Consider the following 17,215-nt stretch of genomic DNA (forward strand, 5'->3'; position numbering starts at 1 on the left):
GGGTGAAATTGTCCTGGGAGGGAGAAGCCAGAGTATTTTCCAGCTGAAGCACTTTTCTAGCTACCTAGGCAATATACCTCCTGGAGGCTGCCCCAGAGCTCAAGCCCAAAGCCGTCACATCCTTTTTCCCCACCAGCCTTTGCAGCTTGATTGTGAAAACAATGGGTTCAGTTCGGGTCTCATTCATTTAAGTGAGATGTGCTTCCTAGAAAGTATATTCAGGATTTGATGGGCATAGGCCCGACTGCATACAGAGCTAAGGCCTCACTTCTAAAGTAGAAGCAGTTGTTTTCCTTGTCTTCTAACGAGGAGGAAATATAGGAACAAAAGCAGCAACCTGAAGCAAAGGTTCAAAATCTCCTCATCTTGATCTTTAGGCTAATGGGTTTTGGCTAAGCCAGGGGTGGGTAACTATGGCCTCTTTACAACCTATGGGCCAGAATTTATGGTTGGCTCAGGAATTCTGGGAGTTGGTCCATGGTTGTAAAGGGGCCAGAGTTGCCCAACCTGGGTCTAAGCAAAGATCAAACAATTCGGTTGTTTGCCCCAACCCATCTGGTGTGGTTCAGATGGGTTGGGATGGTAGCTGCTAGGATTCTGAAACTGCTAGATCAACATAACTGGATGGTAAATTGAGAACTAAGGGTCTAACCTAGGGGCATGCAACCTCGGCTCTTTTATGACTCATGGACTTCAACTCCCAGAATTCCTGAGGCAGCATAGCCGACTCAGGAATTCTGGGAGTTGAAGTCCATGAGTTATAAAAGAGCCGAGGTTGCCTACCCCTGGTTCTAACCTGATCCTCTTTGATCTTTTTTGACAACAATACTTTCTATGATTTTAGGGGGACATAATTACCTAATCTTTTAAGTGACTTACCAGTTTAGGATAGCTAGTCTGCTATTCACAAAACCAACACAGTTGTTTTGTGTTACGGTATATTCCTTTCTTTTGATACATGGTTTTAAGTTCTCTGTTCAGCTGTGTAATCAACCGAGAGGGCTTTGCGGAGCATTTGTTTCCTTTGCATTGTTTACGCACTTAACGATAAAAATGAAGTAAAACACTGAGTAAGGAAGTGCCAAAGCCTATGTGTGGATAACAATGATAAAATTCCATGAGGTAGACAGATGAAAGGACTCGTCTGCCTCTAATGCTGAGAAAAAGCAAATATACAAACTTAGTTCAGAATTATCTTCCTTTGTCTGCCCCACTTGCTCTTTCTGAGTGGGAAGCCACTACAGAGGCTTCTCACATTGGTGCTGAAGTACCTCTTGAACCATGAAGTTTGCAGGGAAAGCACCGTGTCTTCCTTAAAGATGCCAACTGTTGGAAATGAAACTGATACTCTGTACACATTGCCAGTCTCGGAGAGAAACAAATTCCTTCCATGGTGGTGAAATTGCCTTTATCTTATGTGTATTATGTATATTGAATCTGAAAGCCAAACTTAACAAAGATTGATTTCTGTCATACCTCATCAGCGGTTCTGCAAATGTATCTGGGTGATGAAGCAGAGGTAGAAAAAGGACTGTGTAGTGTTCTCCCTGCCCCCCCCCCCTGCCACCTCCGAGTTGAGGAGCGTGGCAGAAATTTAAGCTTCGCTGCCTCAACCTCTTTTCCCATGAATGTAGCACACCGCTCTGTTCTTTTTATCCTTCCTGGGCTTGCATGTTAAGGAGGCTGTTTTTTGCTATGATCACTTAGAAAGTGCAGTGAACTATTAGGCCACTTGGTGGGGGGAGAGATCTTTAAATAGGGCCGTGCCTGGAATACCACTGATCTGCCTAGCCCAGTATTGTCAACTTTGGCTTATGTACATGATTTATTGAATATATACATATTAACAAACTAAGCGAACATTGGGATGGAATAAGAAAAACTAATACACTTTTTATTGCTAAAAGATCAAGCTTTCGTTAGCAATGACTAGAGCTATGGCTACAACACATGGAACTATCAGCAATCCACTTTTGACAACAGATACCCAGAGACAACTACATCCCCCTAAAACGGATGCGTGACAACTCAAAGAAATACAGCCGGCCAGCCTCAACAAACAGACCAGTGACGCGCTTCATGAGCGGAGTGCAGACACCAACAGTATAAACGCGATCCTGCACCAGTTCAGGTCTAAGGCTGGCAGCTGAGACCAGCCCATCCACTCAAAACACATCCCCACCCAATCAGAGCACATCCCCCATTCAAAACACACTCCCACCCAATCAGAACACAGCTAAGCCCCCACCCAATCAGAGCACACCTCCACCCCATCAGAACTCAGCCAAGCCTCCACCCACAGAACACAACCCCTCTGGCAGTTTAAAAAAGAAGAAAAAACAGCCACTACCACACACTTCTCCCAGAAGAACGAAGCTGAAGTCACCAGCCTGAGGATGACGGATGAGATTTCGTCGAAACGTTGCCCTGATACCTCCAATTCTACGTGGGAAAAAACCCAAATGACCAAAGATCTACATACAAACACCCGCGAAAACTTCAGAAAACGTGTGTGTGTGTGTTATATATATATATATATATATATATATATATATATATATATATATATATATATATATATATATATATATATATTTACACACACATATATATATATATTTACACACACATATATATATATATTTACACACACATATATATATATTTACACACACATATATATATATATATATTTACACACACATATATATATATGTAAATGGATCTTTGGTCATTCGGGTTTTTTCCCGCGTAGAATTGAAGGTGTAGGAGCAACGTTTCGACAGAATCCCATCTGTCATCCTCAGGCTGGTGGCTTCAGCTTCCTTCTTCTGGGAGAAGCATGTGGTAGTGGCTGTTTGTTCCTCTTTTTTAAACTGAAACTGCCAGAGGGGGTGTGTTCTGTGGGTGGAGGTGTGCTCTGATTGGGTGGGGGATTAGGTGTGTTCAGAAAACAAATATATGTAAATATATATGTGTGTGTATGTGTATATGTATATGTATATATGTAAATATAAATATATAAAATTGGCTGGAGTTTGCACAACATACCTAGGCAAGGTGGCCAATCTTGATAACTTTTAAGACCTGTAGACTTCAACTCCTAGAATTCCTCAGCTAGCCATGTTGGCTGAGGAATTCTGGGAGTTGAAGTCCACAAAGTCGCCAAGGTGAGCCACCCGTGTGCTAAGCCATGCACTATGGATTCACTTCATAAATCACTGCTGTATAGCTTGGTGTGTTGCATGAACTGGTGGACCTGCCGAGTTTCAGGCAGACATTTTACCATCCTGACTTGGTAGTGCCAGGCATTGACACCTGAGATTACACTGAGCGGATGCTGTTCCAGTAAGCTGCAGTCTGAACTGAGTTAAGATAGCTCTGGGCTGCTTCATGAAGAAATCTTTTTAGGGGAGGCAGGAATGTGTTAAGGACATTCATCAACCTCACAGGGAGGTGCTTGTGAGGGAAATAGGAAGAGGAAGGCGTGTTAGGTATGGTTGCCACCTTCAGTTATTTATCAAAAATAATAAAGGTGGGATATAAATAACAAATGCAGTCACTAAGTGATGTGATGGAGGACTGAACCTGCTTTTCCTTGCCTGCTGCAATGGGATGAAATCGGGAGTTGGAACAAAGAGCGATAGCATAGCAAGGTGAGAGGTTCTGAGGCTGCATCTGGATATGAGCTCAGTGCTCTTAATAGAGAGCTTAGAGGTGATTGGCCAAGCATTTGTTTTGAAATATCTGAAGCAAAAGACCTTCCACTTTGTCTAGAGCAGGGGTAGGCAACCTTGGCTCTTTTATGACTCGTGGACTTCAACTCCCAGAATTCCTGAGCCAGCCATGCTGGCTCAGGAATTCTGGGAGTTTTTTTTAAAACAAATTCCATTTATATCCCGCCCTTCTCCGAAGACTCAGGGCGGCTTACAAGCTTAGCAGTAGCCTTCATTCTATGTATATGCCTGCTTATTAGGGCTTTCACACACACACCCCAAGCGGCATTATTACAAAGTCAGCTTAATTGCCCCCAACAATCTGGGTCCTCATTTTACCTACCTTGGAAGGATGGAAGGCTGAGTCAACCTTGAGCCTGGTGGGACACGAACCTGCACTAATTGCAGGCAGCTGGTGTTACTTAAGGAGGCATTAGCCCACTGCTCCACCAAGGCATTAGCCCACTGCTCCACCAAATGCTCCTCCAACCGCGCCCACCCCATTGAAGTCCTCGAGTCATAAAAGAGCCAAGGTTGCCTACCCCTGTTTTAGAGTTACTCTTATGATGTCCCTGCTGCAATATTGCCCCAGGTTCTTTCAGCTATTGCGCCAGAGGGAGGAACGTGAAACATGTGCAAAACACCACCCCGAATAGAGGCTCTGAAGGCACAAGGCTGGTCTTCAAACAGTGGGATTCCACAGCTCTCTTGATGAGATAATCACAACGGAAGAAAGGCAAGCGTGCAAATCAATCCCAGCCGCCTTTGTCCCTTCTACTGAGTCGATGGCTTTCAGCCGAGGGAACTGATGTCCTATTCCTGAGGCTTGGCCAGTTCCTAGTCTGCTTAATTATCCTGCAAATAGGGAAGCTCAGCTGTTCTCTCTGTATTGCTTGCACACACCGCAAGGGGAAAGAACCGCTGTCGGTTCACGGCAGGCGGTGTCGCTTTTTAGCTTGAGGCCCATAGCTAATGATATGAATGCTGCTTTCTAATTATTATTATTTTTTAAAAAACCATAAATCTATAAACCAGGGGTGTCAAACTGCCAGCCCTTGGGCTGGATGCGTCATGCCCAAACTGCACCCACCCCATTGCTGGCAATGGGGGGGGGAAAGTCGTGGCACGTCATGTGATGTTGTGAGTTTGACACCCCTGCTATAAACCGTTCCGTTCAACCTGTATAGGTTGACTTCACACCATGCCAAGCCAAACCAATAAACCAACCTTAGTACACTGTGTGAGCCCAGATATTCCTTGACCTTCAATAGCTCTGATTATGTACTGCTCTGCTCTTTAGTTGCCATCTCCCCTCCTCCCCACCCCACACACAATTTTCTCCCTGGCTTGTTCAGCTTCTAAACTTCTAAAGATCACTGTGTGACATTGAAACTTTTGACTTTTTATTTTAGAGCTATATAATGCTTGGATGTTAACAAGGAGTAATGTTCATTTCCATTGTGTAAAGTCTCTTTTTTCTGGTTTCTGAATACCAATCTACACTTGAAGGTCCTAGAGAAGCAAGATTGGTCCTTTGTAGTGAATAGTTGCCCTATCTTTTCAATCTTCCCAGCCTACTTCTCTGGCTACAGAGCGGTGTAGTCTATTACTGCCAATGGCTGCATCTCAGATCACCTACAATCATCTACAACGAAAGGAAGGCTTACAAGATCTGTAGGCAGAGGTGGAAAATGTCAAAATCCCAGAGGAGCTGGTAGAACACAATCTTAAGATGTCACACTTGGGAAAGGCAAATTCTGGGAATGAATTACAACAGCATCTAGGAACTAGTTGCTTGATTTGAGGAAGGGACATATAAAGGTGCTTGTGTCCATACAGATGTTGTTGTTAGCTGTGAAGTCGTGTCCGACCCATCGCGACCCTATGGACAATGTTCCTCCAGGCCTTCCTGTCCTCTACCATCTTCTGGAGTCCATTTAAGCTCACGCCTACTGCTTCAGTGACTCCATCCAGCCACCTCATTCTCTGTCGTCCCCTTCTTCTCTTGCCCTCAATCTTTCCCAGCATTAGGCTCTTCTCCAGTGAGTCCTTCCTTCTCATTAGGTGGCCAAAGATACTAAGAGCCAAGTTTGACTTAACCCCTACTCTCTCTGTGTCCTTCACTCATCCAAATTGCTTGGAGGAAATAACCAATTGTCTAAAGAGAAAACTCATTGGAAAAAATGGCGTACAACCCGAGACAGGCCTTTAAAGTTAAAAAAGGAAGCCAGAACTGGAAGGAAAAAAAGCTGACTTCCATTATGTGACATGGCCTCTCTGTGCCGCTCACTGCAGTTCTAACCCCCAAAATATGAATTCTTGAGACTCCAAGCTTCCATACCCAGTTTCATTCCCTAACTCAGCAGTCCTTATGAAAGTACTTGGGTCCAGAGATTCGGTAGGTTCTGTAATTAGGCTCACACGAAGAACTGTATTTTTGTTTTCCTGTTGAGTGTGTTAAGAGGACCCGTGGCCTGCAAAAGCAATCCTGCACGTGGGAAAGCAATCCCGACAACAAAGTCTCACGGTTTTGTGTTTCCAGTCTGAGCAATTGTGACACGACAGCTTTGTAATTAGTCAGTTGGGAAGCCTCTGACTGAAAGGCATTAATTACCCCAGGAGAACGTACCAAGCAAAACTGAGCTGAAAGTGGGTTAGCTGCAAAAAGTCTCTTTCCCTAGTCCTGACCTTTAACAAGTTGAAAATGACAGCTTGTCAGAAGCGATATTTCAAGAGTTACAGCATATTTAAATAATCTACATTCTTTGTCCCTAAAGCCTGTGATCAAAATAGGCAGAAGTGATACTAACAATGGAAGGCAGCTTGTGTTCCATTCTTGTTTTGTTTACAACTCTTTAAAGCAGCGATGTCATTTTCTGAGAAGTAGGATCCCAGGGAAACAAAACAGGGAACTTTAAAGAATGAAGACAGATTGGCTTCTGTATGCCCCCAACACAGCTCCTCTTTCTTTTTTCTTTTTTCCCCTCAAAAGTGTCACATGGTGCTGGAAAACACTGTTTTAATACAGGAACATCTAAGAACAACTTAATGTCTTCTCTCGCCTGGGCTGTAGATAAGATGAAGGTATTGTCATAAGGGTACCGTATTTTCCGGCGTATAAGACGACTTTTTAACCCATGAAAATCATCTCAAAAGTTGGGGGGTCGTCTTATACGCCCAGTCGTCTTATACGCCGGAAAATACGGTACAACAAATGATGCTAGGCCATGTTGATGCCATGGTTGGAGTTCAAATGGAGACACACCCTGGATTTTAGAGGCCATTTGGAAACTGCTGGTTCCCATGCAACCTGCAACTGATATCCTTATGGCCCAGATGAATGATCTGTTCCTATTTTAAGTCAACGTTATTTATGTCCCCCCCCAAAAGACCCTCGCAAAATAAACCAGGTTCAGTGCTTACAACCTGTTAGTAATTGTTAACATATTTTCAGCCAGACAGAAAGAAGGAGATGAAACTCAGAGGCCCTCTCTAGGCTTTGTCTTGTCTTTCCAATTGGCATCCTTCAGTTGCCTTGGAAATGCAACTCTCACAACTGGAGCTGCAAGGTAACTCGAAGGAAGCCTGTCGGAAAAGGCAGCAAGAACCAAATATCCACAAGCGATCATGTTTTCTGAACAAAGCAAAACATTTTAAAATAGAGAGGAACTCTATTTGGCTATGATTCAAATCCTTTTGGTTCATACATTGCACCAAGCCCTGTTTTCCATTGGTTTTTTTTAATAAGCCGTATTTGGTTGTATTCCTGCATTGTGCCAAGCCAAGAACTAAGATTTACAAATTACAGTATCTTGATTCATGGAACACTCGACCAAAATTGAGCAGCTGCATTGCAACTTATTACAAGCTGCAAACTCAGCCAGCGTCTCCCATTGGGACACTTTTAATGTTGTTCTCAACAGGGGTTATTTGAGTTACATTTCTTCTCTGGAAACTCTGTAGAGAAATGTGCTGACACTAAAGATTACCTACCCCCCCTACTCATTTTATGAAAAGATTTGCGGGCTAAAGAGTTCATAACTTTAAGGAAAAAATAATAATAAAACAGCACTATTTCCTTGTTGACATACAGATCTCCCTGTAGCTTTTTTAGCTGAAATATCGTTATTTCACTGAAGTCATGTTACTTTTTCCTAAAGGCATCGTTATAAATCCTATCATTTCCCTAATCTTTCGAATAAAAAAAGGCTGTGCACTTAAAGATTTTCCTTTGAGTTTCCAGGGCTCACTGTATGTGAATATTGATGAGAAGTTTTAGAATTTGGCATCTTGAGGTTAGTCAATACATTATGTCATGTTGAGCCTTTCAATTATCTCGCCTGGCAGCTGTTGCTTATAGTCATTTTCCTCCAGCAGTTCTGACTTTTTGCAATTTTATCAGAAACCTCAAAGGAAAATTGCCCCAGCACTAAGAGAAAAAAAAAGTCACTTGATTATAAATGCCATAAGGTGAATACTTTTAAGGAAGAGATTTTATGGAGACTTGATACTGCCTCATGCATTTTGATAAGTGTCTTATCAAGGCTACCTGGAAGTAGTCCTGGGCACCAAGCCAATTTTATCAAACAAGAATTGCAGTCCCATTTAGCCCTTCTCATAGTTTGCATTCATAGCAAAACTATGAGTACTAACTTTGTACATTAAAATGCAAGACTGAAAGTATTTCTCCGCTCCTCTCCTTTTACTTTCTGGAAAATTAGGGAGGAAAACCTCTGAAATGCTTCCCAGACTCTTCCTTGTCTCCCAATAGTCACTTCCATAGACTATTACAGTCCTACAACTGATCCGCAGCAAGGTGAGGGATGTTCTGTTGGCCCAATTCACAAGTGATGACACTTGGGAAAAGCTGACGCAAAGCTTGGCTGGTCCAGATGAGGACAAATGGGATTTTACCAAGACTGAACTGAGGGGAGGGGGGATCATTGCAGAGGTGTGTTGGAGGAAGAACTAGAACGCGCAATCCCCTAGTTCACCAAGAACAAAATCATGCCAGCCTGAAGGCCCCTGCAAGGACTTTTTGTTGGTTAACGTCAGTAAGGGAGGGAATGAGAGAAGTGGAGAGGGATGGCCATTTGCCCCCATTTGGTCCCATTTGATCCTTCAAGGCAGTCCAGTCAAGAAGCACAACTTCTATAATTGGCTCGAATAGAGCCAACCCTTTCTAAAGATGCTATCAGCAGCCCTGGGAGGGACCAGAACAGGAAATCAACTGCACAGGAAAGTTACAAAGAGTTTTGTTGTGCATGGCTGTAATAACAATCTGATTATACTGTACCTCTTTCCTTGGTTTTATACTTCAGTGGAGGCATCTGTCTGAGCTACTTCTGAATGTTACCTTGTTGCTCTGAAATTTAAAAATGCCTCAGCCCCTTTTGCCTAAGCAACAACTCCTCCATATCTCCACCAAGGTAATCTTCCTTACTCCCTAGCTTGGCCACTAACGGTGACATCGTAAGTGGTCCTGCTGCAAACACTGGGGGAGCTTTCTCCCAAGAGATCTACAAGGCTGAGGATTGGCTTTCTGTGTTCTGTGGTTCTGTGATTGGAGGCTTTTGTGAAAACCATTCCTTGCTCTCTGGTCTCCGCTTAGCTTTTTTCTCCTTCCTTGGAGACTTCATCTGACCTCATATCCAAGCCAAACATCTTCCTCTGCAACCTCCAGCAGTTTCAACAGTGCCGCCCTCACTTTCCGCATGATCTCCTTTGCCCGAGCTCACATTCAAGAAGCAGCTGACAGCCGTTCATCATCTCCATCCAGAGACAGATCAGGAAGAGGAAGGTTGTCGCTGACAATCTTATTCAGCTGCAGATCACTGACTGCTGCAGGAAATGCACCCCAATTAATTCTTAGACCCAATGTACACTGGTCTCCTTGATTAGGTAGGACCAATTTTAACTGCCAGAGAGAAATAGGAAAAACTAGAAGCTCCTCTCTGTATTGGATGTGAACCTGAGGCTCTAGTCTAATTTCATGAATATTAGGTTCTTAGGCTCCATCCTTCATTTCCTCTTTTACTGCTTCAGGTGTTGAGGGTCTTAGGTGCCATCAATGCTCATTTATCCTAGCTGGTGTCCCACTGATGTTTTAGACTACAGCCACCATCACCCCCAGCTAACATGGCCTTATTGTCTAAAGAGGATGTGAGTTGTAGTCAGTGCTTTTTTTGTAAAAGAAAAAGGTGCTGGAACTCACACACGTCATACAACCCACCTTGCCTACCCTACAAGGTTCCATCCAAAAAAGGTGCCGGAAATCCGTTCTGAGCGTTCTATGAGAAAAAAAGCCCTGAATGTAGTACATCTGGAAGAAATCAGCTTGGGGAGGGCTGCATGAACTTATTAATGAGATATAGAGCAGTTTATATCTGTTTGTATATAAACACCTTCTGTTACCAGTCCAAAAGATAGTAAGCTACTGACACCAAGACATATTTTGTATTTTGAATAAAGACACAATTGTTTGGAACCACAGAATATGTTAACCATAAGTGAGATTGAAAACTCCTCATAGCTGATTTCAAAATCGTAGGTTTTTTGGGAACTGTGCTTATTAAATAAGACAAATCAGCTAGTTCACAAAAAATAAACACCTTGAATAATGGGGTGTGTGAATCCAGCTTAATGAGGGAGGAGGGAGCATTATTAAGAATGTCATTAAAGTAACAATGTCCAAAACAAGACTTTTATAGGGCAGTGCTGTGAAAGGAAGAACGGTAATCCAGGCGGAACCCTAATTCCTGCAAAATATCTAGACAGAACCATTTGTTTCAAATAGTGATGTTCCAAGAACATTAATTCAAGGATACACCGTTATTTTTGGGTCAAGGGCATCAATCAATCTTTAAGTGTTGTTCCCCCGCCCCCCCCAAAGGAGTAGACAGGAAAACCTACAACTCTTCATTTTATGTCCAATTAGTTAGAAATAAGTGTAACTAATAAGATAGTCTCTGTTCCTGTATTTAATTATGTTTTCCTTTTTGTCACATTTAAAGACACAACTTGATAATCTTTCTAGGGCAAGCTCAAGTTCAACACCTTTGCATAAGATGCTATGGAGGTAAAGGAGGTCAGCAAATTTTGACTTTACTGATTATGTAAGCACGGAATCTCTCTTGTAATAGAACTATGACATGTGTTTGAACAAGGTTTTTTTTAATTATGTAACATATTCCTAATCTTTTTTTTTTAAAGGCACAAAAGAGACCTAGAAAAATATGCAAAATAGCTATCTTCCTCCTGCATATTTTTACATTAACAAGAAAGATCACTTGAAACTGGAAAAAGTTTAAAGAAGAAATGCTTGATCTTTGATAGGACTTTGAGGAGAGCCATGTTTGGGGAGAAATGGATTTGAGCTTACTTTTCTTTTCTTTTCTTTTTGATTTTCTGACATTTTCAGTATCATCATAGGCAGGCAAAATAGTTTTGCTATCAAAATCTATGCTGATTCCAAACTTTATGGTAAACATTAATTTTTCCAGGAAAGAAATAGAGCACTCAAAAGTCCTCTCTGATTTCCCAAATGCTCTTCAAAACATCACTCACAAAAATCACAAGGGACAGAAAATCGCTGTAAGAGCTACGTGAAGCCATTAACAAGTAATTCCTGCTAGCAAGTTGTCAAAATCCTGGCATTATTCCAACTCCTCAAATACCTAGATTTTCTCCCCCAATGTTTCCTTTGAATAGTAAAATAAAAATGAACGCAACTGGAGAGCTAGTTTATCAGCACTGGTTCTCTTTTTCAAAGAATATTGAGGAACTTTCCAAAGACTTACCTAGGAGTAAATTAGGTCCCACTCAGTTTGAGGTAGTTAATCTGCAAACACTCCTTGTGAGGTTTTTCTATCTAGTGAGATGCTAGACCCTGAACCTTGACTAATTTGTATAATTTCTAGCCATGGAAGTTTTAAAGACAATAGGCATCACAACTACTTTTAGGATCTAGCTGACATTTTTGGAAAAAATAGTTTAATCAAGTTAGAACCTAGATGGAAAAGCATATAGAAACTCCAGATCTGTGCCAAGGAAATAAAAAAAATACAACTCACAAGGCAGCAGTGGCAAATTCTTGCCATCCTGTGGCCAGCATGTCTATGAAACATCAGGAACCAAGATTCATTGAAGTCAGTTTAGTTAATTCAAGTAATCTGATTACTAATCAATTAACCTACCTTTAATAAGCTGTAATGATATTGTTTTAGATTAAGATGATAGCTAGAGGATTTTCTCAGTACTATCCATAAAAGTCCCTATTTTGAATATTAATGTATTTGATTTAACACATCGGGCTCTCAGTTACTAAAATTAATTAAAATCTTCACTTCACATTGATAGTTCAAAAAGGGTGTGTGTGAGGGATGGGGAACCTATTCTGCACCTAACATTCTAGTTATGTGACAGTGAGCGATCCGTAGAACGGAAGTGGCAAACTGGTGGTTTTCTGGTTATGGTATAACTACAGTTCCCTCATCCCTGAGTACTGACCACAATGATGGAGAATGGGAGACATAATCCAATGACATTTGAGTCCCTACTCTTGTTTGAAAGGGTGTTTTTTAAACAGGTGTTTTTTTAAAAAGCCAGTTTGTTATAGTGATTAAAGCGCTGGCCTAGAAACCAGGAGACTGGGAGTTCTAGTCCCGCCTTAGTCATGAAAGCTTGCTGCCAGACTTTGGGCCGGTTACTCTCTCTTTAGCCCAGCTCACCTCCTGGGGTGGTTGTTGTGGGTGGGGAAATGAGGAGGAAGGAGCATTGGGATGTTTGCTCCTTTGCCTCGTCTATGGAAATAAAAAAGTCGGGATAAAAATCTAAATAAATATATAATGGTTTTCAAAGCCCTACATGGCATGGATCCGGAGTACCTTAGGAATCACCTGCTGCCAGCGTCAACTTCCCTCCGTCCAGTGCGCTCCCACAGAGAGGGCCTCCTAAGGGTTCCGCCGTTCGGAGAATGCCGTCTGGTGGCCCTCAGGGGGAGGGCGTTCTCTGTGGGCGCGCCTGACCTATGGAACCGTTTACCGTTTGAGCTCCGGATGGCTCCCGACCTTCGCTCCTTCCGACGCGACCTAAAAACCTATCTGTTTGAGCAATCCGGTCCGGTCTGACGGGTTCTGTTGTAATTATTGTTTTAAGGTAACTTATCTTCTACATTAATGCTTTCAATATCTGTATTTGTGCATTTGATATTTATGTCACTGTTCACCGCCCTGAGTCCTTAGGGAGAAGGGCGGTATACAAATCAAATCAAATCAAATCAAATAAATAAATAAATAAATAAATAAATAAATAAATAAATAAATACAAGAAATGTCTCTGGCATGTGACCTTAAACGTGCCCTTCTCCCATTTCCTTATGTGCCGCAGGTTTAAAGCTGTAATCTGGAGCGTCAGCCATGCAATGTCTGTTTTCTGGTCCCTGAGCTGGGAAGCTTTGTGTGCTATTGGTTCCCCCGCTGCCCGGCCGATCTCTTTCCGAATCCTGAGGCCATCCTCCCTTTGATGTGCATCCTTCCGCCGCTCCCCACGATCGCCTGACCCCCTTCGCCTCCTCTCTCCCTGCCTCCCTCATTGTTCCCTTCTCCCGCGCCGCCGCCGCCGCCTCCCCCAACCCATCCTCCGCGTCTTTCTCCTCCCTTTGCTGATGTCATCCGCTGCCTGTTCTGGCTGAAGGCATCGGCGAGAGCGGCGAGTAGGACCCACCGGGTCGACTGCCCGCCCGCCCGCCCGCGATCATGGCCGCTACGGTGGGTCGTCAGCGTCTCTCGCCCGCGGCTCCCAGCTAAGCCCCCCAAGGGCGCGATGGAGCCCGGCGGCCCCGAGGAGCCCCCGCGTCTCCTGCAGTTACTGCGGAAACTCAAGGAGGTCTTTGATGTGTGTGACGAAGACGCTGACGGCTTCATCCGGGTGGAGCACTTCGTCGCCCTCGGGCTGCAGTTCGGCCAGGGGGATGAGGTAAGCAAAGGGTGGCTTGGGCGGGAGACGATCGCCAGCCGGGGCAGAGAAGGGGGACCCGCCGAAAAAAAAGGCCCGGGGCCCTTCTTGACCGCCGGCTGAGGAAGCCGGATTTCTGCCATCTGCTCTTCTTCGGAAGATTTGGACCACCATTCCCAGGAGGCCCATTTTGTAAGAGGTCCCCTTCCTCTCCCTCGCTACCCCCTCAGCCCCAGCCTTGCATTCGACAGGTCTGAAGCTTGTTAAGACGTCGTTGTTCCAAATCGGGGCCTTAGCCCTGAGTTATGTGAAACCGGCGCAGATTTCTGAGCATGTGCAGAGAGCTTTCCCTCCCTTAAGGTTGTGTCTGTCCCATTTTGGAGGGGAGGGATGTGGACTTGTAACTTTCACCAATTCCCCTTTAGATTAGACTAGAAGCGCCCGTATTGCTTGGGGGAGTGGAATAGTCACCCTTGGATAGCCGCACAGATCCCTCACAAATATTTAATCGCTGCAGCCGTCTACCCCGTGGAATGGATGTTCCTGAAGCAGAAATCTACAGGAGAAAATACCGTAACTAGTGACAAGTTTCCTACCCTGCTGGTCCCTGTGCCTGAAGCCCAAAATGCTGCAAGAAGATGATGTGTCCCCAGTGCTTTTTTTGTAAAAGAAAAAGGTGCCGGAACTCACACGTGTCATACAACCCGCCTTGCCTACTGTACAAGGTTCCATCCAAAAAAGGTGCCGGAACTCCGTTCTGAGCGTTCTATGAGAAAAAAAGCCCTGTGTGTCCCAGTGCTGGGGGTTGGAAGACTTGCATACAGCTCTGTGGGATAGACTGGCTGTAGTTTCAGGAACCCCACCCCCCAAACAATTACAGCCTCCCTGACACCCCAGTCCTAGATTTCTAAATATCAGAGAATCATGGAGACTATTTAGGTCATCAGCTCCATGCTCAGTGCAAGAATCAAATTTAAATCTGAGTAAGGCTCTGCTTGAAACTCATCCAGAGAAAGAAGCTCACATCTTGGGTATTTATTTCTTCACGGTTGAACTGCTGTTGCTACTCTGTTTTTCTCAGCATTCAGCCAGAAACTGTTTCCCTGTAACAAGACACTTATTTTCTGGGTCCTGCACCCTGGGATGATAAAGATCAGATTTATGTCATCCCTTCAGCCATTAGCAAAATCCTGTCATACCCCCTTACCCAATTCTTTTTTTGCTTTTTCTTTTCTGAAGACTAACCTTACTGCTTCCTCAAGCCTCTGCTTCGTCCTTATTGCCCTTTTCTGTACCTATTCTCATATCTTTTCTTAAATTATGGTTCTTGTAGGTGGACATAGTACTTGAAGTGGAGTTGACCAGTGCAGAATAGTACGAAATTATTATTTTATTATCTGGACTGATTCAGCCTAAGTTTGCATTTGTTTGTGGTTTTAGCAGCCATGTCATGGTGCTGACTCATATTCAGCTTGTGATCGGTTAATTTCCAAGATCATTTTCACATGCATAATTGTCAAATTATTACCTCCCATCCTATCCCTGTGCATTTGACTCCTCCTTAAGGAGACAACTTTGCATTTCTCTCTTTTAGGATTCTATCTTTTATTTTCAGTCAGTTTCTTGAATCCACCAGCATCGTTTTAAATATCGTTTTGGTCTTTGACAGAATTTTATCTTCCGCCCATTTCTGTGCTATTTGCAAATTAGCTAATTATCTTCACATCTTCAAATCAATTAATAAAAAGGTTAAAGAGTGCTAGGCTCCGACTCAAACGTCATGGTACTCTACTTGATGAAGAATAATTGATTAACACTCTTTTTAAGCAGTGCTTTTTTGGTAAGAAAAAATGGTGCCGGAACTCACACATGTCATACCACCTGCCTTGCCTACCCTACAAGGTTCCATCCAAAAAAGGTGCCGGAACTCTGTTCTGGGCGTTCTATGACAAAAAAAGCCCTGCTTTTAAGTATTGTTTTCAAGATCACCTAATATAGTGGCCAGGGACTGGTTCCGTGGAGAAACTTTTTCCATGGATTGGAAGGGCATGGTTTTGCATGCTGCCTGCATCTAGTGGATGGGGCTTTGCTTGTTTGCGTGGCCCAGTTTCTGGCATGCTGCAGATCAGTGCCAGTATACGGTCCAGGGGGTTGGGGACCCCTAACCTAATACATATTCCATCCAGCTCAGATTTAACTAATCGTAATGTCATCACTCAAATACTTTGGCCACCTTATGAGAAGGAAAGATTCACTGGAGGAGAGCCTAATGCTGGGAAAGGTTGAGGGCAAGAGAAGAAAGGGACGACAGAGAATGAGGTGTCTGGATGGAGTCACTGAAGCAGTAGGCGTGAGCCTAAATGGACTCCAGAAGATGGTAGAGGACAGGAAGGCCTGGAGGAATGTTGTCCATGGGGTCACGTTGAGTCGGACACGACTTCGCAACTAACAACAACAACAAATGTCATCACAATGCAATAGCATTTTATCAGACACTTTGCTGGAATTAAGATATATTATGCCCGTAGCATTCCTGCAATCCAGTAAGTCATCTAATAAAATTTGAAATAGAATTAATCTGAAAAATCCCTACTGACTTCTTTTCAAAGACTTTTTTTCAAGAGTTATTTATTTGTATATTTGTTCATTTGTATCCCACCTTTATTATTTTTACAAATAACCTGAGGTGGTGAACATATCCCAACATATCCTATTTTCCTCACAACAACAGTCCTGTCAGGTTGGCTGGGTGGAGAGAGAGAGTGACTGGCTCAAAGTCACCTAGCTGACTTTCATAGCTAGAACTCACAGGTCTCCCCACTTTCTAGCCTGGTACCTTAACCACTAGACCAAACCTCTGTATGATCCAGTCTTGAATCTTCCCAGCTATCCTTGTCAAATCCAGATTTCCTCCTGTCCTTCTCTCTTTTCAAAGTTAGAGACATTTCTTCTCCTGCAGTGAGTTGGTATTTCATTCATTCTCAGAGATGCTGAGTGGAGGTACTATTGGCAAATTCCTTTAGGGGTTTTTTTATTTTTATTTTTAGAAGCCTTTATCTGTGTTTTTTTATTTTTATTTTAATTCCATTTATATCCCACCCTTCTCCGAAGACTCAGGGCGGCTTACAAGCTTAACAGTAGCCTTTATTCTATGTATATGCCTGCTTATTAGGGCTTTCACACACACCCCCAAGCAGCATTATTACAAAGTCAGCTTAATTGCCCCCAACAATCTGGGTCCTCATTTTACCTACCTCGGAAGGATGGAAGGCTGAGTCAACCTTGAGCCTGGTGGGATGCGAACCTGCACTAATTGCAGGCAGCTGGTGTTACTTAAGGAGGTATTAGCCCACTGCTCCACCAAGGCTCTGTGTTGATCTGATTTCCACACAAATTTCTCCTACTATAGAGTCCTAGTGATATTAAATGTCAACTTTTTCAACCCGAAGACTCTGGATGATTTAGGAGCATATCTACAAGAGGATTATATTTTAACATGGCTTTGGGAAGGTAAAAAGTAATGAGAACTGGCATTCTGCTGGAGT

The 17,215-nt window shown here is 43.3% G+C and overlaps 1 protein-coding gene across 3 annotated transcripts in view; it reads left to right on the forward strand.

Moving 5' to 3' along the window:
* Window positions 1–13,420: 13,420 nt before the first annotated feature.
* Window positions 13,421–17,215, forward strand: part of RAB11FIP4 (RAB11 family interacting protein 4) — a 236,946-nt gene continuing 233,151 nt past the window's right edge. Inside the window, exon 1 of one of the 3 annotated variants that reach the window (XM_083353612.1) lies at window positions 13,421–13,691. In XM_083353612.1, coding sequence (XP_083209738.1) covers window positions 13,539–13,691 — 153 coding nt within the window. In that variant the 5' untranslated portion in view covers window positions 13,421–13,538. The remainder of the gene's footprint in view (window positions 13,692–17,215) is intronic. The other 2 variants (XM_083353611.1, XM_083353614.1) reach the window with 2 other exon arrangements.

The sequence above is a fragment of the Vipera ursinii genome, assembly GCF_947247035.1.
Source record: "Vipera ursinii genome assembly, chromosome: 2".
NCBI classification, from domain to species: domain Eukaryota; kingdom Metazoa; phylum Chordata; class Lepidosauria; order Squamata; family Viperidae; genus Vipera; species Vipera ursinii.